The sequence below is a fragment of the Patella vulgata genome, chromosome 4 (assembly GCF_932274485.2).
Source record: "Patella vulgata chromosome 4, xgPatVulg1.2, whole genome shotgun sequence".
In the NCBI taxonomy this organism is placed as follows: domain Eukaryota; kingdom Metazoa; phylum Mollusca; class Gastropoda; family Patellidae; genus Patella; species Patella vulgata.
In genome coordinates, this window is record NC_065882.2 from 82212595 (window position 1) to 82237639 (window position 25045).

At 36.7% G+C, this 25045-nt stretch overlaps 2 protein-coding genes across 3 annotated transcripts in view; one reads left to right on the forward strand and one right to left on the reverse strand.

The window, feature by feature from the left end:
- The window catches only part of LOC126819805 (splicing factor Cactin), a 27988-nt gene extending 10358 nt beyond the window's left edge, over positions 1–17630 (reverse strand). For both annotated transcript variants that reach the window (XM_056100121.1, XM_056100120.1), the window contains exons 1-11: positions 17435–17630; positions 15801–15986; positions 14684–14753; positions 13573–13626; positions 7867–8013; positions 6281–6352; positions 5792–5854; positions 5495–5549; positions 4464–4552; positions 2553–2706; positions 1552–1698 (exon numbers count right to left, since the gene is read on the reverse strand). In XM_056100121.1, the coding sequence (XP_055956096.1) occupies positions 1552–1698; positions 2553–2706; positions 4464–4552; positions 5495–5549; positions 5792–5854; positions 6281–6352; positions 7867–8013; positions 13573–13626; positions 14684–14753; positions 15801–15986; positions 17435–17532 (1135 nt within the window). In that variant the 5' untranslated portion in view covers positions 17533–17630. The remainder of the gene's footprint in view (positions 1–1551; positions 1699–2552; positions 2707–4463; positions 4553–5494; positions 5550–5791; positions 5855–6280; positions 6353–7866; positions 8014–13572; positions 13627–14683; positions 14754–15800; positions 15987–17434) is intronic.
- Positions 17631–17961: 331 nt separating this feature from the next.
- LOC126819804 (28S ribosomal protein S30, mitochondrial) lies at positions 17962–24839 on the forward strand. Its single transcript, XM_050548035.2, has 4 exons — positions 17962–18718; positions 21177–21291; positions 22228–22395; positions 22719–24839. Exons 1-4 carry the CDS (start codon positions 17966–17968, stop codon positions 23084–23086), a joined length of 1404 nt encoding a protein of 467 aa, XP_050403992.2. The 5' UTR covers positions 17962–17965; the 3' UTR covers positions 23087–24839.
- The last annotated feature ends 206 nt before the right edge of the window (positions 24840–25045 follow it).

Here is a 25045-nt window from a genome sequence, read left to right on the forward strand (position 1 = left end):
CTCACTTAATTAGAACTAAAGTTATCGTGTCCCAAAGCATCAACCAATCAAATTGCTTATCTCTGCTTACCCTAAGCGGAAAATGCTCATCTTCGAACTCCATCAAGGCATTGACCTAATCAACACATACACCAAGTTTGAACATTCTAGCCCAATTAGGAAGAGAGTTATCGTGTCCCAAAGCATCAACCAATCAAATTGCTTATCTCTGCTTACCCTAAGCGGAAAATGCTCATCTTCGAACTCCATCAAGGCATTGACCTAATAAACACATACACCAAGTTTGAACATTCTAGCTCAATTAGGAAGAGAGTTATTGTGTCCCAAAAAGTGTGACGGACAGACAGACGGACGGACAGACAGACGGACAGACAGACGGACAGACAGACAGACGGACGAACCCATTTTAATAGTCCCCTGCTTTCTTCGAAAGGCGGGGGACAAAAAGTATATCAATAACAAAGTCGCAAAAATCAGTTTCCGTGTAGTCGGAACTCGGAAATATGCTGTACGTACAAAAGGTCACGTGGCCAATTGTCGTGATTCAGGTTAGTTTATTTTGAGTGTTACCAGTATACGCAGCAGGACTCGTTCGGATATCTGAGAAGATCTCTTCCTCAATTTCACTGAATATTAAAGAAATAAATTCACCACAATAATTAAAATCACGATATAATTTTTTTGTCATTTCATGTCCCGTTCTGTCAAATCGTTCAATTATTGTTCATAATCATAATTTTCGATGGCAATGTTTCTTTTTGCTATGAAATACGCATTTCGGATTAACGCCCGGTTTGAAATAATTTTAGGAATTAAACTCTTTGTTCTGCCATCGTCTTTCTTTGCTACGTAGGTATGATCGTCAGATTAATATGGTATTTTATTGCCGATAATTTGGTTGACCTATATTGCACGTGGGAGGATCTCCGGCTTTTGGAATTTCCATTGACGACGTGCATGCTTGAAGTTCAAGGTCAACGCCGCCATCTCTATCTTCAGTTAAATCTCGTTTACGTTTCCTGGTGTCATTCTGCGAGGTGTTCAAGTGCTTGGCATGATTACCTCAATTAAGTTGTTTATTTATGAAATAAGCCGAAGGTATTCATTGTAATGATTGACTCTTTGATGGGTTTCTTAATCGACGAGTAATAATTAACTCTTTGTAATCGGCCGAAAGTAGATTGATTTATGATACCATAGTGGCCGGTTCAATGTTTTAAGAATCGGCCTGATAATTAATTCTTTGTAAATCGGCCGAAAGTAGATTGATTAGTGACACCTTAGTGGCCGGTTCATTGTTTTACCAATCGGCTAGATTAAAGATCAATCGGCTAAAGCCGACAAAAAACAGCCGATTTAGATCCCTGCCCCCAACAGTTGTCAATTAAAAAAGAGTATGGTATATGTTTTCGGGACAAATAGAACTATGACAGGACTGAATTCTGTTTGTTGTGATTGTAATTTTGTCAATTCGAAACGTTCTGGACTAACAGTTGAACATCTGCAATGTGAATTGCGGGACGTATAATGAATCATCCAATCATAACTCACCAATATCAATCCCTTCTCCTCCTTCTAGTTTACTTTTTATCTGTGTTTCCAATAGTTTCAGCTGATTGGTTGATTTACCTTTAAATACGTCTGCTACTTCCGTAGTTACCGCTTGATTTATCCCATCACGCCGATCACCGAAATATTCTAAAATTACAAAAAGCACCCAAAATATGTAGGTATAAGTGAGTAAAGCCAGGGTCTCAATCTGATTAAAACACAGATCCTATTTCGTTTCGTTTTTTAAAGTTCAAAATTTTGTTTTATTTGTCTGTACTACACTAGGATCTGGAAGAGTGGTTATATAAGATCTGGATTGCGTGAGAGATTAGCCAACGAAACCGTCTGTTATGGCGACTTCTTGGCATGCGATGCATGGAACTGTGAGTAAACCACTAGAAATGTCAACGCTCATTGATTAATCAATGCCTGACATCATTGGGTCAAAAGCCGCTCGTACTACCCCTGACGTGACTTCCCAGTACAACTGGTCTGATCTTCATGTAGTGTAGGCCAACGAAAGTATAAAAAAACAAAGATCTGTAATTTAATCAGATTGGCCAGGGACTGTATTCATGAAAACTTTAATTGCAATTGTTTATGGATTCAGCCTTTCTATTGGCTAAGAAATGGAGGTCCAACTGGGGTAATGAAGACAGGTGCATACGCCATACAGTCATTTTGTTTGGATAGTGGCGCTATGGCCTACTTTTATATCGAATACTAAATGCCAAATGATCTTTTACATGCACAATAATATGTACACGGGGCCTCGATTTTTCGCCCAATCTGAACAATTTGTCCCTTGCAAGACCCTCGCTGTCCTGCACCACTGACAAGGGGGAACCACTCCAGAAAATCCTGTAGAACTTTCTTGGCCAACGTAAGGTTCGACCAAATGAAATGAAATGAAATGGGGTTTAACATCCTACTGTTCTGCTCCTAATGGCATAGAACAAGGTATCAATAGTGTCTAGTTTACAGACAGACAGGAATCATACCTCTACTAGTGGTGTCTAGTTTTCGTAATTTATTTAATTCATCCTGCGACACTGTGATAATATCTCTCCAATAATCAGCATTCTTTCCCTGCTCTAATTCTAAATAAACTTTAATATCTTCTAATAAATCTTCTAAATCTGTAATCGTCAGACCCTAAAATACACCAAAATAAAACATGCTTGAAAAACTCTGAAGGTTCTCTCATATCGGGATCGAAACCAGGGTTGTTCTTGTCAAGAGGTCGAACTACCAATTGACCACTGCAGCCATAGAGTCAACAGAAATGTTACTTGATTCGATATTGTTGTTAACTTCTTGTAGTTTGTGTCTGGTATGCAGGTTTGTTTGTGTGTAGTGTGGTCCTCCTGTACTTATTACTTAAATAGTGATATCAGACCGTCCATGACAGTTACCTCCCTTACATCAAACTGCATTATGGTTTACAACGGTTACCTACATGTACCTTATGGGTTGTTATTCCATGTCAAGTGGACAAATGTCAAGTTGTCAGATGAACCCCTCAGAATATTATGAAAAGAATATATGTTATAGTTAAACTCTTGTAAAACTAGAAAGTTATATGACTCTAGTAACAATATTGACTGAGACATGACCTTTTAAATCGGGGTACCCTTTCGCAAGTTTTGAAACTACTATTGGAATGACACTTATATACTATTCAAAAAAAGTAGGGGATATTTGATTTTGGGGGCATAATACTAAAATATGCAAATGACTACGAAAAAAGTCACTATAGAACCTAACAGAAGAAACATTTCCAGTTACATGTGACGCCCAAACGCACCAATAGCTACCGCATGGAATGCAGGTGATGCTTGGGATCATCATGGGGGTCCAACCCAAGATTTGCACGACTCTGACTTTGAATGTTACAGTCATTGTGGCATTGAATTCCAGGGTGGAAACATCAGTTTAATTGTTTTAGTGACCAGAAAACAAATTTTGATATGCGTCGGCTTACCCAAAATGAAAGGTTACGTGCCCTTGGCATGCTACAGATCGGCACAACACAGGCGGTTGTGGCGCAGACGATGAATGTTTCTCAGTCTGTCATATGCAGGCTATGGTCCAGATAACGTGATACACAATCTGTACAGGACAGACCACGCTCAGGTCGACCAAGGGCGACAACTCAAGCCCAGGATCGATTTATCCGTACCTTGGCCTTGAGAAATCGTGTCATCACAGCAAATCAGATCAGCGCTCGTCTTCAAACAGACACTGGTGTGAGAGTGAGTGGCCAGACGATTCGGAATCGACTGCATAGGGGTCACCTTCGCGCCCGACGTCCTCGCATGATCCCTTGTTTGAGAGATCATCACATTCAGGCAAGACGTCGTTGGTGTAGGGATCGTCAACACTGGGATAATCGACGCTGGAGCAATGTGATGTTTTCAGATGAGTCAAGGTTCACTGTTGATTTTTTGGACAGACGTAGGAGGGTGTGGCGTCGTCGACACGAGCGCTTCCAAGACGTTAACGTCATCAGACATGATCGATTTGGGGGTGGTTCTGTTATGGTGCGGCGAGGCATCACTGTTGCTGGAAGAACGGCTTTACATGTTGTTGCAGGGCGTGTTACAGGCCAGTACTACCGGGACAACATCTTGGCAGTCCATGTTGTGCCGTTCGCACGACGTCATGGCCGCCGTTTCATCTTCCAGGATGACAACGCAAGATGTCACAGGGCCAGGATCGTTACAGGTTACCTCCAACAACAGAACATCACCACATTACCTTGGCCAGCACTTTTTTGAATAGTATATAAAACTGCATATGGTTCATGACAGTTACACTCCCTTAAATGAAAATGGTTCATGACAGTTACACTCCCTTACATCAAAATGGTTCATGACAGTGTACCTCCCTTACATAAACTTATTACTTACATAAAGATATGTATATGGTTCATGCATCTCTATTGCCAGTTTATCATCTTCAGCACTAATATATTTGGCCAATAAATCTATAGGTTTAGCTGAAATAATACAAACAAAATTGTTATACAAATTATGGAAACCATGCAGTCTCCCATGTTGAGGGTCTTTGGGCCAAATAAGTCATCTTCTGTGTAAAAGAAGCTATTTTCGCGCAATATTCTATAGATGAATTGAGACTGAGAGCGAGAGAGAGAGAGAGAGAGAGACTAACATATGGTTCAACTTTATTTCAATAATTCAATTGTGCGTAGGGGTCTTTAGCAGTGGGAGGAAACCGAAGGACCCGAAGAAACCCGCGGGGTAGGACAGGGGACCCTACTCCTTGTCACAGACAACCGGGGAATCAAAACCAGATCAGTTGACTCAATGACAGACCTTATGATACAACGCGAACGTACTAACCATTCGGCCAATCACCCCCACTCCATAGATGAATTGAGGCAGATGATTTTAAAACTGCCGTTAAACCTGCTATTTGTTGATTCCCCAATCTGATTAAAATACAGATCTATATTTTGTTTCGTTTTTTTTTTATACTTTCGATGGCCTACACTACATGAAGATCTGACCAGTTGTAGTGGGAGGTCGCGTCAGAGGTCATACGAGCACCTTTTGACTCAATGTTATCAGACATTGATTAATCAACCAGCGTTGATGTGTCTAGTGGTTTATTCACAGTTCCCTGCATCGCACGCCAAGAACGCCTGTTATATAACAACTCTCCCAGATCCTAGTGTAGTGAAGACAGGTAAAATTAAATTTAGAACTATAAAAAACGAAACGAAATAAGATCTGTGTTTTAGTCAGATTGTTAATGCCTATGGCATGCACTATTTGTTGACAAAATGTATCAGCCATTTGGAAAGTTATACATATTGACTTCAGGTTTTCTATAAATGCCTAATCATCATCATCATCATCATCATCATCATTATTTAAAGATATTGTGGAGTATTTATCATTAAATATTAAATATTTACCTCTGCCATCTTGAATACGAATCTGTGATCTCATCTTGGCTTGATTCAAGTGAAACTAAAATAAAATAATTTACAATTAATCAACTATAGGAATGGGTCCCGAACAGACTACACGAGGGGCGTGGTAATTATTGAATAGGAGTGGGTTCGTGGTAATTATTGACTACAAGTAGGTTGTAGTAATTATAGACTACAAGTGGGTCGTAGTAATTATTGACTAGAAGTAGGTTGGTGGTAATTATTGAATAGAAGTGGGTCGTAGTAATTATTGACTATAGGTAAGAATTAAATACATACGCTATCTTCCTGTAACTCCCATGTTCTATAATATTCAGCTTCTTTCTCTCTCTGTAATTGTTCCTAAAATTATACAAATAATATATTTTATAGGTTAAAATAGAAGAATTGGCAACACTCTCTCTGTAACTGTTCCTAAAATTATACAAATAATATATTTTACAGGTTAAAATAGGAAATCGGCAACACTCTCTCTGTAAATTATTCTTAGACTTATAGAAATAACATATTTTACAGGTTAAAATAAAGTGATTGTAACTGTTCCTGGAATTTAATATAATACATTTATAACGAGATGCAACCGTTGTAACCAGTGTAGATTAGACGAACTCCATGGTTAGAATAAACAGGTTAATTGATTAGACATTTTGAACATTAGTGATGACGACAGTCTCTGTAACTGTTCCCTAATTAGCTGTGACTTTTGACCTTCACGATTAAAGGTAAAGGTAAGTCACTATCTTCCAGTAGAAATGTAAAGATTCTTACTCGTTCTTGATCTCGTTCTTCCATCTGTTTCTCACGTTCCTGTCGTCTTTTCTTCACTTTCTCTAATTCTCTCTAAAATCACAAAAAATCAAATAAAATTCATTGTGATATTGGACTTTTATAAAACATTCATAAATATCGATGACTGTATTACTGTCTATCATATATATATATATATACCTTTGACACACAGGTATTTTATATATACCTACAACACACAGGTATTGTATATATACCTACAACACACAGGTATTGTATATATACCTACAACACACAGGTATTTTATATATACCTACAACACACAGGTATTTTATATATACCTACAACACACAGGTATTGTATAAAATCTTTAAATGACATGTAGAAACACGGTTAACTATTCATGACAAAACACAACACAATGAGCGATTATTATTAATGTTGTTGTTGTTCTTAGCGTTTAACGTCCGCTTCCAACGAAGGTGATATCGCAGACAAGGTCATTTTGATGATCTTAGCACACGCGCAGGGGTCTTTGCTGTGGGAGAAAACCGGAGTACCCGGAGTAAACCCACGAGGTTGAGAAGGCGCCCCTATCTCCAAGCCACATACGCTCACACCTGGGATCGAAACCACAGCCGCAAGCCAGAGGTGACCGGCCAACTAGAGGTCGAAGCGTGACACTCTAGACCACTAGGCCATCCCAACCCCCCTATTATTAATGTTTGCATTATATATTTTTATAGTGAAACCCTATCACTATGATCTTTGATCTTTAGTACTGATTACCTGTTATGATCCTACTAAGGGTCAGTTAGGTCATTATTACTGTTTGTATTATGTATGGCTAGTTTAATTAGGTACTGCTAATTATGTTAATGGTTTCTTTTGGTTTTTGTAATTAAGCTGGTGTAAGCTTTAATATGTATAAATAGGCTGACTAGATGGATATTTATCTTGTCTACGATATCACCTTAGATGGAAGTGGACGTAAAACACCAGAAACGATCGAACGGATATTTATCTTGTCTACGATATCACCTTAGATGGAAGTGGACGTAAAACTCCAGAAACGAACGAACGAAAGGGATATTTATCATTAACTTGAAAAACGTGACCTGTATGTGTTACAAAACGTTGTTATTAAATAATAGAGAAGTAGTTATATCCATATATACCCTGTGTTGTGTTTTGTCATGAATAGGTATTGTATAGTTGTGTTATTTTAGTGGGATTTCTGTATTTAATGGGGGGGGGGGAGTGGGGTGGGGTGGATGGTTGAATGGTTAGCATGTGCGCACTGTATCATAAGGTCTGTCATTGAGTCAACTAATGTGGTTTCTATTCCCTTTTTGTACGTGACAAGGAGTAGGGTCCGCCTGTCCAACCTTGTGACTTTGTTCTTGACAGGGTTGCGATTAGTAGATGGCTTCTGGAATGGGGTCGTAACCAATCTAAGGTTGGGAATCCTGTATAATTACATGCCAGGGGGACTGTTTAGTTTGTCTGTGTCTGCAGGTTTGTCTTATCGGTTTTGTTTTGCATGTAGTGCGGTTTTCCCTCATTATATTATTTTTCCTGCACTTATTATTAAAAAAATAACTCACTCTATTTTCTCCCATCTTGATTTTATTATGTCGTTGTAAATCTACGACATTCATATCTTTTTTTCCTTCTTTATCTAACTTTTTATTCCACACAAACGTATCCATTAAATGTTCATCACCAAATGGATTATCAGCATTAGAATAACCCTGAAGAGAAATAATTATCAGCTTTAGAATAACCCTGGAGATAAATAATTATCAGCTTTAGAATAACCCTGGAGATAAATAATTATCATCGTTAGAATAACCCTAGATAGAAATAATTATAATCATTAGAATAATTATAATCATTAGAATAACCCTAGATAGAAATAATTATAATCATTAGAATAACCCTAGATAGAAATAATTATAATCATTAGAATAACCCTGGAGATAAATAATTATCATCATTAGAATAACCCTAGATAGAAATAATTATCATTGTTAGAATAACCCTAGATAGAAATAATTATAATCATTAGAATAATAACCTTAGATAGAAATAATTATAATTATTAGAATAACCCTTGATAGAAATAATTATAATCATTTGAATAACCCGAGATAGAAATAATTATAATCATTAGAATAACCCGAGATAGAAATAATTATAATCATTAGAATAACCCTAGATAGAAATAATTATAATCATTAGAATAACCATGGAGAAAAATAATTATAATCCTTAGAATAACCCTAGAGAGGAATAATTATAATTATTTGAATAACCCTAGATAGAAATAATTATAATCATTAGAATAACCCTAGATAGAAATAATTATAATCGATAGAATAACCCTAGATAGAAATAATTATAATCATTAGAATAACCTTAGATAGAAATAATTATAATCATTAGAATAACCCTGGATAGAAATAATTATAATCATTAGAATAACCCTAGATAGAAATAATTATAATCATTAGAATAAATTATAATCATTAGAATAACCCGAGATAGAAATAATTATAATCATTAGAATTATAATCATTTGAATAACCCTAGATAGAAATAATTATAATCATTAGAATAACCCGAGATAGAAATAATTATATTCATTTGAATAACCCTAGATAGAAATAATTATAATCATTAGAATAATAACCCTAGATAGAAATAATTATAATCATTAGAATAACCCTAGATAGAAATAATTATAATCATTAGAATAAATTATAATCATTAGAATAACCCGAGATAGAAATAATTATAATCATTAGAATAACCCTAGATAGAAATAATTATAATCATTTGAATAACCCTAGATAGAAATAATTATAATCATTAGAATAATAACCCTAGATAGAAATAATTATAATCATTAGAATAACCCTAGATAGAAATAATTATAATCATTAGAATAAATTATAATCATTAGAATAACCCTGGATAGAAATAATTATCATCGTTAGAATAACCCTAGATAGAAATAATTATAATCATTAGAATAACCCTAGATAGAAATAATTATAATCATTAGAATAAATTATAATCATTAGAATAACCCGAGATAGAAATAATTATAATCATTAGAATAACCCTAGATAGAAATAATTATAATCATTAGAATAAATTATAATCATTAGAATAACCCTAGATAGAAATAATTATAATCATTTGAATAACCCTAGATAGAAATAATTATAATCATTAGAATAATAACCCTAGATAGAATAAATTATAATCATTAGAATAACCCTAGACAGAAATAATTATCATCGTTAGAATAACCCTAGATAGAAATAATTATAATCATTAGAGTAACCCTAGATAGAAATAATTATAATCATTTGAATAACCCTAGATAGAAATAATTATAATCATTAGAATAACCCTAGATAGAAATAATTATAATCATTAGAATAACCCTGGATAGAAATAATTATAATCATTAGAATAATAACCCTAGATAGAAATAATTATAATCATTAGAATAACCATGGAGAAAAATAATCCTTAGAATAACCCTCGAGAGGAATAATTATAATTATTTGAATAACCCTAGATAGAAATAATTATAATCATTTGAATAACCCTAGACAGAAATAATTATAATCGATAGAATAACCCTAGATAGAAATAATTATCATCATTAGAATAAATGAAATGAAATGGGGTTTAACGTCCTACTGTTCTGCTCCTATACTGGGCTAATGAAGACGGGCATACGCCATACAGTGTGCTATGGGGGAAATTTTGCCCGGGCACCGGCGCTACGGCCTACTCTTATATCGAATTCCAACTGCCAAGGGATCTTTTACGTGTATGCCAATGTGTAACGGGACCTTGGTTTTTCGTCCCATCTGAAAGACTACACAGCTGTGCTTTTCAGGCCCTCCGTCCTGCATCATTGTCCAGAGCCATATATAAAGAGTCTGGCCCTGGCCTACTGCAGTCATATTCCCCATTTTGTTACCCGATCTCAACATTTAAGAGATAAGAATAAAATAAAGACTGTCAGTAAAAAATGAACGGAATGATAGTTCTGTGTACGAATATCATTAAGAGACAGAAAAACCCCATTTTTGTACCCAATCATAATCGAATATACTCGCAATAAGGTGGACACGTGCTGTTGTCTTTAAATAAATCCTTTTGATTTTTTCAAATAAATCCATTTGATTTTTTCAAATAAATCCATTTGATTTTTTCAAATAAATCCATTTGATTTTTTCAAATAAATCCATTTGATTTTTTCAAATAAATCCATTTGATTTTTTCAAATAAATCCATTTGATTTTTTCAAATAAATCCATTTGATTTTTTCAAATAAATCCATTTTTAGCAGATTTTCTTAACAACTTGTTCATTTTTATCATTTTTATCACAGTATATGTCAATTTTAGTGTTCTGGGGCCTGTTTCCGAAATTTTAACTAAGATAAAATCCAGATTTTAGTAATTTGATTGGATAATATTAGACTGATTGTAGTGCTTAGCCAATCAAAATTGAAGTATCTACTAAAATTTGGATTTTATCTTTAGTTAAAATTTCGTGAAACAGGACCCTGTTTTCACAAGTTTTTTTATTTATACGTATCACATGTCAACTTGTGAACAAATTGCGTTTTTACCTTGTCTGAAAGTTGCGAAGTAATTTCCAACACAGTTTATAAGGGTTGTAAAATCCTTTCAGAGGGATTGCTTCAAATTTGGAAATCATGAGTGACCTGATAAACTTATATAAACTTTGTTAATGAAATGAAATGGGGTTTAAGGCAGTGATGGGATTTTACCCGTATATTCCGGACTTGTCCGAATCTTTTTTCGAAACGCCCAAAATTGTCCAACCGGGAATATGCCCAATCGGACATCAAGACATGGTGAATAATATTCAAATCCCAAAATTAATATAGTGTACTGAGTGTATAACTACCGTGCAACCCGATTATCGTTGATAATAGGCTGGATTGATTAGGTAATTAAGTGATTGACTATTTATTGTGTTATATCGTCTATACACACCTACCTTGATTAACTACTATTCTGCCTTGATTGGCTTACTTAATCCTTTGTCGGACAATTCATCAAATCAATCCTGAACAGAAGTCATTGCTTCTCCTTTGTCGGATGATATATCAATCCAATAAGAGTGATTATAAACTTAATCTGATTAACCTGTGATTTCACCATTGTTTCACGTTTTAATCTCCTTTGTGTCGGACAATAACACGTAGAAATTAGTCATATAATATGTCACATATCCTGATAGTATATAACACCTCAAATCAACATACATTGTATCCGATAAATTCTCTGTGATATATTTTCGGTGGTAGCGAAGCCGAATTAAATAAAGATATTTCACACACACGCAAATGTCGCTTATATAGTTCAGTAATTAAAATGAAAGTACAAATCTCGCGAGACACGTGAAATTAAAAGATGTATACGTGCTGAATCCAATATGCCTGATGTCCGGGAAAAGATTCTATTTTGATGGCATATTGTCGGATTTATGATCATATTTTGAAGGGAGTTTATGTCTTTAAATAAACAAGCCAACAGTGAGGCTGATGTCCCCCGCCGAAATAGGAAAATAATTAGAGGACACATATAAATTTATCACAAATAAGCGGAACGGACAGACAGACAAACAGACAGACGGACGAACCCATTTTAATAGTTCCCTGCTTTCTTCGAAAGGCGGGGGACAATCAAAGTAGGAGAGTTATTGTTTTCCAAAGTCTCGACCAATCAAATTGCGTATCGCTCTGCTTACCCTGAGCAGAAAATGCTCATTATCAAACTTAGTCAAGGTATTACTGTAATGAAACTATACACCAAGTTTCATCAATCTCACTTAATTAGAACTAAAGTTATCGTGTCCCAAAGCATCAACCAATCAAATTGCTTATCTCTGCTTACCCTAAGCGGAAAATGCTCATCGTCGAACTCCATCAAGGCATTGACCTAATCAACACATACACCAAGTTTGAACATTCTAGCCCAATTAGGAAGAGAGTTATCGTGTCCCAAAGCATCAACCAATCAAATTGCTTATCTCTGCTTACCCTAAGCGGAAAATGCTCATCTTCGAACTCCATCAAGGCATTGACCTAATAAACACATACACCAAGTTTGAACATTCTAGCTCAATTAGGAAGAGAGTTATTGTGTCCCAAAAAGTGTGACAGACAGACAGACGGACAGACGGACGGACAGACAGACAGACGGACGAACCCATTTTAATAGTCCCCTGCTTTCTTCGAAAGGCGGGGGACAATAAATAAACACGCTAAGAAATGTTGACGAATATTTCAATTGGAATGACGTAAGTAGTTAATTGTTTTAGACGATAGCGCGTGCTACAGTCGAATGAAATTATTGAGCAGTTGGTGTCACTCGCTCGTTGTATTAGAGCGTCGTTAACTACGGTTTACGGCCAAATAAATTTCGGGATGTCATTTTTTTACCTTCCGTATATAAATCGAAACGGAGTATCAGACGAATGTCGGACTTGGCTGAAAAATGTACCGACGTATGACCCGAAAAATACGGTAATTTTGGGGGAGTTTGAAACAGATCGGCAGCAGTCGGCACGCTGCCATTCTATAGTATTACGATGTCATTTAATTTTGTAGGAATATTATTGACATAAATTTGAATGCCGTACGGGTTTTAAACATGAAATATAACGAGGTGCACCTATTTTTTTTATATATGAATTTGAATATATTTTGTTGACACGTGATTCTTAATTGTGTTTTAAAAACGTCTGCTTAAATTACGATAAGAGTTATGCCCCTTTATTTTCGGGAAAATGTCCGACAAGAATTTTTTTGAAATCCCATCACTGGTTTAAGGTGTTCTGCTCCGGCTGTGCTAATGAAGACTGACATATGCCATACAGTGTATTCTGGGGGTAATTTTGCCCAGACAGCTGTGCTAAGGCCTAAAGCTGCCAGCGGGTTTATTACGTGCATGCCAATATGTAAATGGGGCCTCAGTTTTTCTTCCTATCCAGCCGACTATACGTTATCCCTTGCCAGCTTGCCTTGTCAGGTGCTCCGTCCTGCATCACTGACAAGAGGAAACCACGTCGGAAAATATAAACTTTGTCAAGGGGTAAATCAAAGTGACTACATGAGGTGGAATGCTATCTAATTTCTCTTCTCGAGATTTTGTTAGAAACATTATATCATGTGACAAGTAAATAAGTCATTGTAGTTATCTCCTCTGCACCGTATCTAATAATCGTGAAATGATCTTGTCTTTACTTACAACATAATCTTTATCCCAACCCATTTCTTCTTTCCTCTTTCTTTCTTTTAATTCCTAAAAAAATAAAAACTTTTCATTAATCAGACTTTCTTTCAAACTTGAACACATTTAATAAATTTATAAATTTCTTCAGGGGTCAAAATTAAAAAAAATTAAAAACACAAACGTAATGTAAACTTTAAAAGGCAATTCTATAAGTTTATAACACATTAAAACTGATTGATTTTTGGACAAGTATGTCTTTTGATAAGACTATTTTCTATTGTGTGTAGTCTGAAAGTCAAAGTTAAATGAAATGGGGATTAACGTCCTATTGTCCTATTGTTCTGCACCGACTGGACTAATGAAGATTGGCTTATGCCATACAGTGTGCTATGAAGGAAATTTTTCTTTGACAATAGCACTACGAGCTACTCTTATATTGAATTCCAACTGCCTATATTTACTTTTTATTCAGAAATAAGAGGTAGTCAAACAGAGAGAGAGAGAGAGAGAGAGAGAGAGAGAGAGAGAGAAATGGGGTTTAATGTCCACTCAACACAATCTAGGTTATTTCAGGACTAACACATGGTTCAAATTTATTTCAATAATTCGCTTGTGTGTAGGGGCCTTTAGCAGTGGGAAGAAACTGGAGGAAATCCAAGAGGTTAGACAGACGACCAATGACAACCCTTATGATACAGCACACGCGCTAACCATTGGCTATCCAACCACCCCTGAACAGTAACATCACTGGATTCTCCAAAAGAATGTCACAGTTTGAATCAGTCCATGGTTGGTCCATGATCTATCTAGGGATTTTTAAGTCTGGTTCCCACTTGTCATGGATAGCCGGCTGAAGGACTGATGAGGAATGTTTTGGTGTGTCATTGCAAAATGGGGCGAAATATGAGGTTCTTTCATGTAAACGGTTTACATGGCATTCCAAGTAAAAGAACATTTTTGAAGAGTACTGGTAGTCAGAAAACGCAATAGTCTGGGCAAAACTCTCCTTTACAAAAGAAAACCATTGTATATTAGTTGCTCAATGACAAGAGTACATTCCATCTTATTCTGGAATATTATTGGGCCGTCTAAATAACAGGTGAAAAAATAAAATATATCCACTTACTTTTTTAGCCATTCTTCTTGCTCGCTTTTCTTCAGGTGTTTCTAAAGCTTTTATTAATTCTTTTTCTTGTCTGCAATAAAATCATATAATCATATAAATAATGGGCAAACCAATTTAAATTTTGGCGATCAACTTGACGGATTTGCAGGCAAAAAGAAAGGAAACGAGGCTAATGGACGACAGGCATACATCCCAGACACCTGTAACATAGAAAATCTCTTTCAAAAGTAAATACTATAAAGGCTATGACAAAGTATAATGTCTGTAAATCAAATAGCTGGTTTGAATCCGATTTTCTAATTCAGGGAAAATAACTTGTTTGAAACCGATTCTCTGTCACAAGATATAATACTAAGAGTGAGAATTGTTTGTACAACTATCGGGGGATCTAAGTTCACTCACTACCCTACATTCCGTCTATCGGTCGGGATACTCACTAATTCTCACTAATTAGACAGTCGAGTCTACGATGACGGTTCAAAATTCCCATGTAACTTTAAGGTCACATGGACGTTTTTAAACCATCATCGAAGACCCTAACAAGTAACAAAAACAGGGCACAGGAAGAAAACCCATGAGGCTTGACAGGTATCCCATCTCCATGTCGTGTACAAGCTTAGGATCGCAGCCACGCTTTACACAATGTTAGACCGTGTGATCTAAAGCCCATTCAACCTCCTAATCCCACTCCCTTGCCTTCAAACAAATAATATGTTTATTTCCCTGATGGGGATCATGTGGCTAAGTGGGTAAGACGTTGGTTCGCTAGTCTGGAGGTCGGGTGTTTGATCCCTGCATTGGCCGAGAAAGTTCATCCAGATTTTCCGGCGTGGTTTCCCCTTGTCAGTGATGCAGGACGGAGGGCCTGACAAGGACAGCTGTCTAGTCGTTCGGATGGGACGAAAAACCGAGGTCCCGTGTACATATTGGCGTGCACGTAAAAGATCCCTTGGCAGTTGGAATTCGATATAAGAGTAGGCTGTAGTGCCGCTGTCCGGGCAAAATTTCCCTTATAGCACACTGTATGGCGTATGCCCGTCTTCATTAGCCCAGTTTAGGAGCAGAACAATAGGACGTTAAACCCCATTTCATTTCATATCTCCCTGAAAAGATTTACCTGATTTCTTCTTTCCGTTTCTCAGGGTCAATTGGTTCAGCTCGTTTAGATTTTTTACGATCAGGTGACTGCGAATGTTTACGTCTGTCATGTTTATGTGATTTGTGTTTACTCGACTTTTTATGTCTAGATGACCTTGATCTGCTAGCGTCTGATTCATCCGAACTTTCTTCAGATGAAGATGGCCTGAAACACAGAATGTAGAAAGCAACAATAATAAGACTATAAATATGATAATCAGTTGACAATATTGCCCATTATATTAATCTTTAGCAATCGAGAAGGGCTTTCTGCGTTAAAGACGTCAAAGGTTGCACACAAAAATTTATGATCTCTCAGCATTAGGGAGCACTTGATGTATAGATTGATAAACTTGACGGTAAGCGGAGGAGGAAAAAGTAAGTGACTTAAACGTACAACAGTTTCAGAGAAGATTTTCAAGCAAAATTTTGATAGATTAATTAGTATGAAGATGTTTTTAGTCCAATTATATCATCAAATCACCCAGTTTGTACACGGGAAGGTATCTTTAATTAGCATGTCATTTATAGATACATTATGGGAGATTCGATAACGAGTTGGCAGTTCTCGCTATAATAGTTAAAAATAGGATAATGTAAAGGCAATTTGCTGACAATTTCATTCAAATTGATCCACTATAAACCAAGAACTATAAGCGATTGAAATTTCCGCCTAGCCTCGATCATCATTACTAAAGTCAGTACGATAAACAGCATAGCATAGTCTCGATTATCCATTTAATCGTTAAATCGCGAAGGAAAGTTATGCAGTAAATCAGCTCATAATTCACTAAAGATCGCAGGCTAGCGATGCCAGCAATTGATTATGGTCTAGATAGGTTAATTAATGTCTAATTAATAATAGATAACATTTCAGGCCTAAAGAAAGACATGCAATAAATCGACTCATAATCCACTAAAGATCGCAGGCTAGCGATGCCAGCAATTGATTATGGTCTAGATAGGTTAATTAATGTCTAATTAATAATTTAGATAACATTTCAGGCCTAAAGAAAGACATGCAATAGACAGATTTAGCTCTTGCATAATGCATGTTTAATCAATTATCATTGATTATTGTGTGGTTTTGGGGGGTGTTGTATGTTTAACAATATGCCAATGATTTACTGTATGGTTTTGTGGACCATGGAGAAGATTGTTTTTGTGTACAATTTGTTACAGTGTGACCCGTCCTTACATGTACCCCTATTGGAAGGAGGAAGGGGAGTGGAGAGAGAGGGGCACACATATTTCTATGGTGCTGCCACCACACTTACTTATTGTTTTGGGGGGTGATCAAGTGGATAGTATTGCAATTGAGTGACACAGAATTCAGTCCTGTCAACTGAGGTCTGAGGTGGTGAGTAGAATTGTGACTTTAACCACCAACATGAAAGTTTTGGCCGTTGTGATTGCAGTTGGGTTGTTTTTTAAATTAAATCGGTGCATGCGTTACGAAATCCCCCCTTTTGACTTGATTGTCACTATTCGTTGGATTAAGAGAATTTAATTCTGGAATGCTCAATTGATAGTAGAGTGTTGCCTTTATCGTTTCCTTATTTTTAAAATTTTTTAAGTTTAATAAGACTTTAGACTGTGCAAATTATTTTCAACCTTCTTTTTTCCTTCTTTCTCTTCTTGTGTTCCCTTGATCTTGATCGATCTCTCGATCTGGATCTATATTTGTTTTTCTTCTTTTCTTTGTTTCCCATCGAAAACTGTTCCCTGAAACTTATTTATTTAGATTTTAAATCTTGAAATCACCAGAACGTGTACCCAAGGTTTGTAAATATAGTAGTCTAGGTTTCCATGTCTGTTTTTCCAAAGAAATGATTATTAGTAAAACGTCTGGAGAAAAAAGACAAATATTATATACTTTTTCTTCCTCCAAAATAAAAAACAATCCAAGAAAAATAACTCATACATTTTTCTAGAATCACTTTTAACGAAAAACAAGATTTATAAACTAGCTGCAATTAATGTTTCATTGACAAATAAATTATTTTTAAATTCATTGAAATCGTCTATTTAGTACATTGAGTTATATACAATTTAAAAGAAAACTCATAATATACATGCATTTTTAAATTGAACATTCGTTTCTGAACTACAGTGATCCCAAATTTTGAACAACTCAAAGTCAAGATGGCAGCCTCCTTGATCGGTCGTCATTTTCTTATTCAGTCAAGAAATAGACGTTCCCTGACATTGAAATTCCGATTAAAATATAGTAGTGCGGTTCAGGCAGTATCTAATGAAGATGTGGAATCTTTGTACCCGCCGGTTAAACCCAGATTTCCACCAGGAAACTGGACTTCAATGACTGAAGAAGAGGCATGGACAAGATACGAAGACATGCAAGAAATGACGGCTGTCCCGACAGCGAAAGAAAGATTAGAAAAATTAACCAAAAAGCAAATGAGAGCATATCGCTTTCCTGTTACAAATAAATCAGTTCGGGTTTTAGAATTTCAGAAAAATGTTACAAAATCTCATTTGATTAAGGGTCTGCCAAATATTTATGACTCTTTACAAGTGGATAGTTCTATAGTTGAAAAGATTAAACCATACATTATTGAAGTTTTATTGTTAGAAAAAGAGAGACTCTTTCGCAGTAAGTTCAGGGACATTCACAGAGATAGTTTAATATTGAGAAACTTGATACAGACACTACTCCCTCTATTATACGAACATAACACAGCTTTACGAACGTCCCAAGTTGACGAAGAAGTTGATATTAAAGGATTCTGGGATAGGTCTGGTTTTAAACGTGTCATGTGGTACGATGCTGCGATGGAGAGGCCAAAGGAATATAGAATTAAATATGCAAATGATGTCAGATTCCAGACTGCACATGTCTGTGATGTTTCTATTAGGACAGAGGATCCATTAAAAGAGGTAATCATTGTTCTGGGGATACCTGACAACTTATCTCAAAGACAACTCATCCCAAGTTAGAAGACAACTCATCCTAAGATAAAAGACAACTCATCCCAACTTAAAAAAAACACTCATCCCAAAATGGTTTTGTTTAGTTTAATACATGGGGAGCCACGGAGGCTGGTTGGTTAAGACGCTGGCTCGCTAGCCTGGAGGTCGGGTGTTCGATCCCTGCATTGGCCGAGAAAGTTCATCTGGATTTTCCGACCTGGTTTCCCCCTTGTCAGTGGTGCAGAACGGAGGGCCTGACAAGGACAGCTGTCTAGTCCTTCGGATGAGACGAAAAACTGAGGTCCCGTGTATACATTGGAATGCACGTAAAAGATCCCTTGGCAGTTGGAATTCGATATAAGAGTAGGCGATAGTGCCGCTGCCCAGGCAAAATTTCCCTCATAGCACATTGTATGGCATATGCCCGTCTTCATTAGCCCAGTATAGGAGCAGAACAGTAGGACGTTAAACCCCATTTCATTTCATTTCATTTAATACATGGGTCGAGATATAAGACCACTCGGACCAAGTTATGAAGATCACAAATACCACAACAAATATTGTATTTTATTTATCATTTTTATTTATTAAATTAATCAGTCATATAAGAATTTATTTACATCCTCTTTGGGATGAGTTGTCTGTATACCTGTTCCGGCATCGTAGTCTTGATTCATCCAGCCAGACCAAAATGTACCTACTCCTGCTCCAACTAGAATGAATATTAGTCTCGACAAAATACGTAGCAATTGTTGTGGGTATGATGTCAAAGGTTACCAGGTTTTTGAAGGGTGGACTGTGCAGAACACATAATATACATGTATGACCCGCCACACAGTCAATTACCATTTGCACAAACAGTGCTATTTTGTCCATATATTTGTAGTAGTGGAATTGGATAAATTTGGGCTGGATCAGTCCAGAGAATGCACGTGTATCTTAAAATGTACACGTAGCATAGGGCCTACACCGTCCTATATCTAAATACAGCCAGTGTGAGACTGGCATTAAAAATTGTCTATCTGATAAAATGAATTGTTGTGACATGTACGTTCTTTCAGGTTGTGCTAGGGACCACGTGGCTGAGTGGGTAAGGCGCTGGCTCGCTAGCCTGGAGGTCGGGTGTCCGATCCCTGCATTGGCCGAGAAAGTTCATCCAGATTTTCCGGCGTGGTTCCCCCTTGTCAGTGATGCAGGACGGAGGGCCTGACAAGGACAGCTGTCTAGTCCTTCGGATGAGACGAAAAACCGAGGTCCCATGTATACATTGGAATGCACATAAAAGATCCCTTGGCAGTTGGAATTCGATATAAGAGTAGGCGATAGTGCCGCTGCCCGGGCAAAATTTCCCTCATAGCACACTGTATGGCGTATGCCCGTCTTCATTAGCCCAGGTTAGGAGCAGAACAGTAGGACGTTAAACCCCATTTCATTTCATTTTCAGGTTGTGCTAGGTTAAAATCGTGCAGATTATTTACGCATAAGGGAGATTAAAACAAATGTATACAATTTAAGTTCACATGTTGTCGCCTTTGTGTGCATTTATTTTTGCTCCATGTAGGTTATATTATATTTCATTAGACCGGAGATCAATGTTATTTCCTCTCCAAGGAGCCGTGGTGGCTCAGTGTGTAAGACGTTGATGCGCTAACCTGGAGTTCCCCTGTTCGAACCTGGTGTTGACAGAAAGTTCATCAGGATTTTCGGGCGTCGTCCCCCCCCCCCCCTTGTCAGTGGTACATGTAAGGATGGAGGGCCTGACAAGGGACAATGTATAGCCATTTGGATGGGATTAAAAACAGAGGTCCTATGTACAGATTGGCCTCCATGTAAAAGATCCCTTGGAAGTTGGAATTTGATATAAGAGTACAGTAGGCTATAGCCTAGTGCCACTGTTGTCCAGACAAAATGTCCCTCAAAGAAAACACTGTATGGCGTGTGCCCAACTGAATTAGCTCAGTTGTAGCAGAACAGTAGATTCTTAAACCCCATTTCATTTCCCCACCGTGATGCAGAACGGAGGACAAGGACGGCTGTCTAGTCGTGCGGATGGGATGAAAAACTGAGGTCCCGTGTACATATTGGCATGCACGTAAAAGATCCCTTGGCAGTTGGAATTCGATATAAGAGTAGGCCATAGCGCCAAGCCTGGGCAAAATTTCCCTCATAGCACACTGTATGGCGTATGCCCGTCTTCATTAGCCCAGTTTAGGAGCAGAACAGTAGGACGTTAAACCCCATTTCATTTCATTTCCTCACCATTTTGCTAGTATATATATTTGTAGCGCTGATGTGAGTCAGTTGTCAAAATATCACAGAGTTATTGCATTGTTTAATTACCAGTTGGTGATGAAATACTTTTATCAAAATGTTTAAACTATGACAGAGTTTACAAGTTTTTTTATATCTTTATTTCTTCCTTCAGTTTTTACCAATTGATGATGAACTTTGTGTAAATGAAGATTTTCCTGTTTTGGAATATCATCCTAAAGTTTTTGGAACCTCAAAAACAGACCGTGAGAAATCACAGCTGACTCCAGGTATTAAATCAACTGCTAAAGACCCCTATACTCAAGCTAATTATTTGAATATGTTAGTCCCAAAATGGTCTAGTTTGTGTCAAACCCCATTTCTCTTTCGAACTTCAATGTGTATTATTATTCAATATAATGAAAACTCATGTACATGTATCACTGTAACCCAGGTATCGTTTAATCTTGTGTATCTAGCACTAATTTCTCTCACATTCGTTTAATATCAAATCTTTGTTTAAAAATTTGTAAAAACTGTTTAAAATCACCATAAATCGATTAATTTGTACTTGTGTCCAGTTTAAAGCTGACCATTCAATTTTGGTAATGAGTGTCCAATTTACAAGTGTTTAATTTCTCAATCATTGTTAAAAAATAAACAACCCAATTGATTAATGATGTATAATGATTAATTTTTGAACAGTGATCAGGAAATTAAATACTTGTAAATTGGACACTCATTATCAGAATTAATCAGTCAGCTTTAAACTGGACACATGTACAAATTAGATGATTTATGGTGATTTTAAACGATATTTACAAATTTTTAAACAAAGATTTTATATTAAACGAATGTGAAAGTAATTAGTGCTAGATACACAAGATTAAACGATACCTGGGTTACAGTGTATTTTGCACGGGTTCTCGGGTTTCCTCCCACAGCTAAAGACCCCAAGGTGCAAGTACATTAATGAAGTAGAATTGAACCATATGTTAGTCCCCAAAATTGCCCAGTTGGTGTTGAGCTAATGTTAAACCCCATTTTCCTTTGAAACATTCATGGGTTTTATCTGGGTCCTCCGGTTTCCTCCCACAGTTAAAGACCCCTATGCACAAGTGAATTAATGAAATAAAATTGAACCATATCTTAGTCCCATAATGACCTAGTCTTTCCCCATTTTTCTCTTAATATATTGAAATGTTTTTTTATATGTTATTTTTCAGGTTATAATTTTGGGGATCCGTGCGAATTTGGTTTAGTTTCATTTCATAACACAGTCTGGTTAGATTATCAGCGTCGTAAATATGGTGATGCCGTAACCGAGGAGATGAGGCAGGGAATGGGATTAACAGCATCTTTCACATGGTTACTTGCTCAAGCTTATAGTCAAGGTTTGTTTTTATTTATTTGGGGGAAAAGAGGAGTCGTGGCCGAGACTCGTGACTAGTTAGTTTACACAGAATCACATAAATGTCTACTCCAGGATACTTAATTAAAACGAGCAAGGAGTCCGGCTCCTTGTGACGTACATGTACAGGTGAGGAATTGAAACTACGCCACTTGACTCAATGATCAAAGGCACATGCGCTAACCATTCGGCCACGCCCCCAAATGACCTAGTTTGTGAGAGTTAAACCCCACTTCTCTTTCATTCTGTTTGCTGATTCATTTGTCATACCCATTATTTTAACATTCAATCTTATTTCTTCTTCAGGTTTCAATTCGTTGTTAGATGTTACATATCCAATGACAACACAAACAGTTTTATCAGACGGACGGAAAATGTCATTTTTTGCGTACCAACTTAATACAATTGACATGTTAAAAAACAATATTGCCAATCCTCGTCAAAATATCTGCTGGTATACGGACGAAACTCGGCTTTATGAAAAAATAGAAGATGGCAAAGTTATAGGTTTTAACGACGAAACTTGTGAAACTTTGTTAAAATTTTTATTAATGAAACCAGAGAGACGTAATATTAACATGAAACCAACGTTACCTGCTGAAAGTTTGGAGATTTTGTCACAAACAGAATTTATCAGTAGAAATCCTCTCGACTTAAGTACGGAAACAAATTAAGCATTGATCGATCGTGAAAAGAAAAGAAGAGAGTTATAAAGTGTTGTTAGGTTTTATAAATCGTGCCATGTGACTTGTCAGTTATAAACGTGAGGCATTTAATTCTCTATGTATTCTGAAGTTCAAGGCAATTTTGAAATGCCTCTAAAAATATGCCATATACTGAAGTTTAAGGAAATTTTAAAATGCCATGTGTAGTGAACGACATCACTGGCCAGAAACTTGTTGAGTGTGTGATTGAAGGACACTAAAAGCCTGGATATATAAGACACCTCTGTCACAGACTGTCCAGTACAAATTATCACACAACATATATAGATATATACACAACAACTTGAGTATCATTTTAGCAGAAGTTTCTGTATTTTACAGTTATAATAAACTCAACACTCATTATCTAGACGGACCCATTAAACCACACAACAGTAGAAACCCAATAGTTTTCTATGATTCTCAACAAATTTGAACATGGTTTAAAACTAAATATTAAATACAGAAACCCCTGCTAAAACAACTAATGATACCTGGGTTGTAGTGTTATAGGCCAGGACATCAGACACTTGTAACAGACATTGTCATACACAAATTATCATATAACATACAGTAAACTTTGCATAAGTCGGGGATCACGTGGCTAAGTGTGTAAGACGCTAGCTCGCTAGCCTGGAGGTCGGGTGTTCGATTCCTGCATTGTCCGAGAAAGTTCATCCCGATTTTCCGGCGTGGTTCTCCCTTGTCAGTGATGCAGGACGGAGGGGCTGACAAGGAAAGCTGTCTAGTCGTTCAGATGGGACGAAAAACCGAGGTCCCGTGTACACATTGGCGTGCACGTAAAAGATCCCTTGGCAGTTGGAATTCGATATAAGACTAGGCCGTAGTGCCGCTGTCTGGGCAAAATTTCCCTCATAGCACACTGTATGGCGTATGCCTGTCTTCATTAGCCCAGGTTAGGAGCAGAAAAGTAGGACGTTAAACTCCATTTCATTTCATTTCATTTCATTTTGCATACGTCGGATCTAAGTGGATTGACCAATGTTATCCACGTTATGCGAAGATCCGAGTTAGCCGAAGACCGGAATTCAATCTTGGCCTGATTAAAAATAAAGTGAAAGAGCTGGATAATAATTGATTCAAAGGCACTTTTCATCGTGTGTGCGAGTAGATAACTTCCGTTTTGTCGCCACCTTTGAAAAATGTCCTAAATTTTGCCGGATAGTGTCTCATACAGCAGACAGCGAGTTTCGAATTTTCTTGGAAAATTCTATTATTGCGTCGCGTCAAATAGGCAGATTTGAGTCAAAATGATAGGGAAATTAAAGTATTTTGGGGCTCTGTGCATGGAATACCTAACCGTGTTTTAGACCATTGGTACGAAACTAGCTTAGTCAAATTCTGAACATACATGTACTGCCAATCCGACTTCAGGAAAGGAAAAAAGCCGGAATTAGATCAGATGGACCGAACATTTTGATCCGAGTTGAGCAAAGATCTTTAATAAGAAAAACAAGCAGGATTAAAGGGGCCAAACGATTTTATCCGAGTTGAGCGAAGATCCAGCTTATACGAATCCGACTTATGTGAGGTTTACTGTATATAACATATACATTGTGTGTTATAATTTGTACTGGACAGGTGCCCTATGTCCAGGTTTGATTAAAGGACAGTGTAATAGATCCACTCTAGAGTGTTAATATGAATATAAATGAGTGCTACTTGTAGTTAGTGATACTATAAATTCGGTTATTTTATGTTTTTTACTCGTCAATTGGTGTATAAATTACCTTCTTTTATGATACATGTAAGTATAACATGCCTCTTACTTCAACAAGATTTATCAACAGTCTTCTGAATTTCAACAGTAGGACATTAAACTCCATTTCATTTCATTTCTTCTGAATTTCGCAAATGTCACCCATATCGTCAAATGGTCGTCTCCTACATGTAGTTTTCCAAAATTGT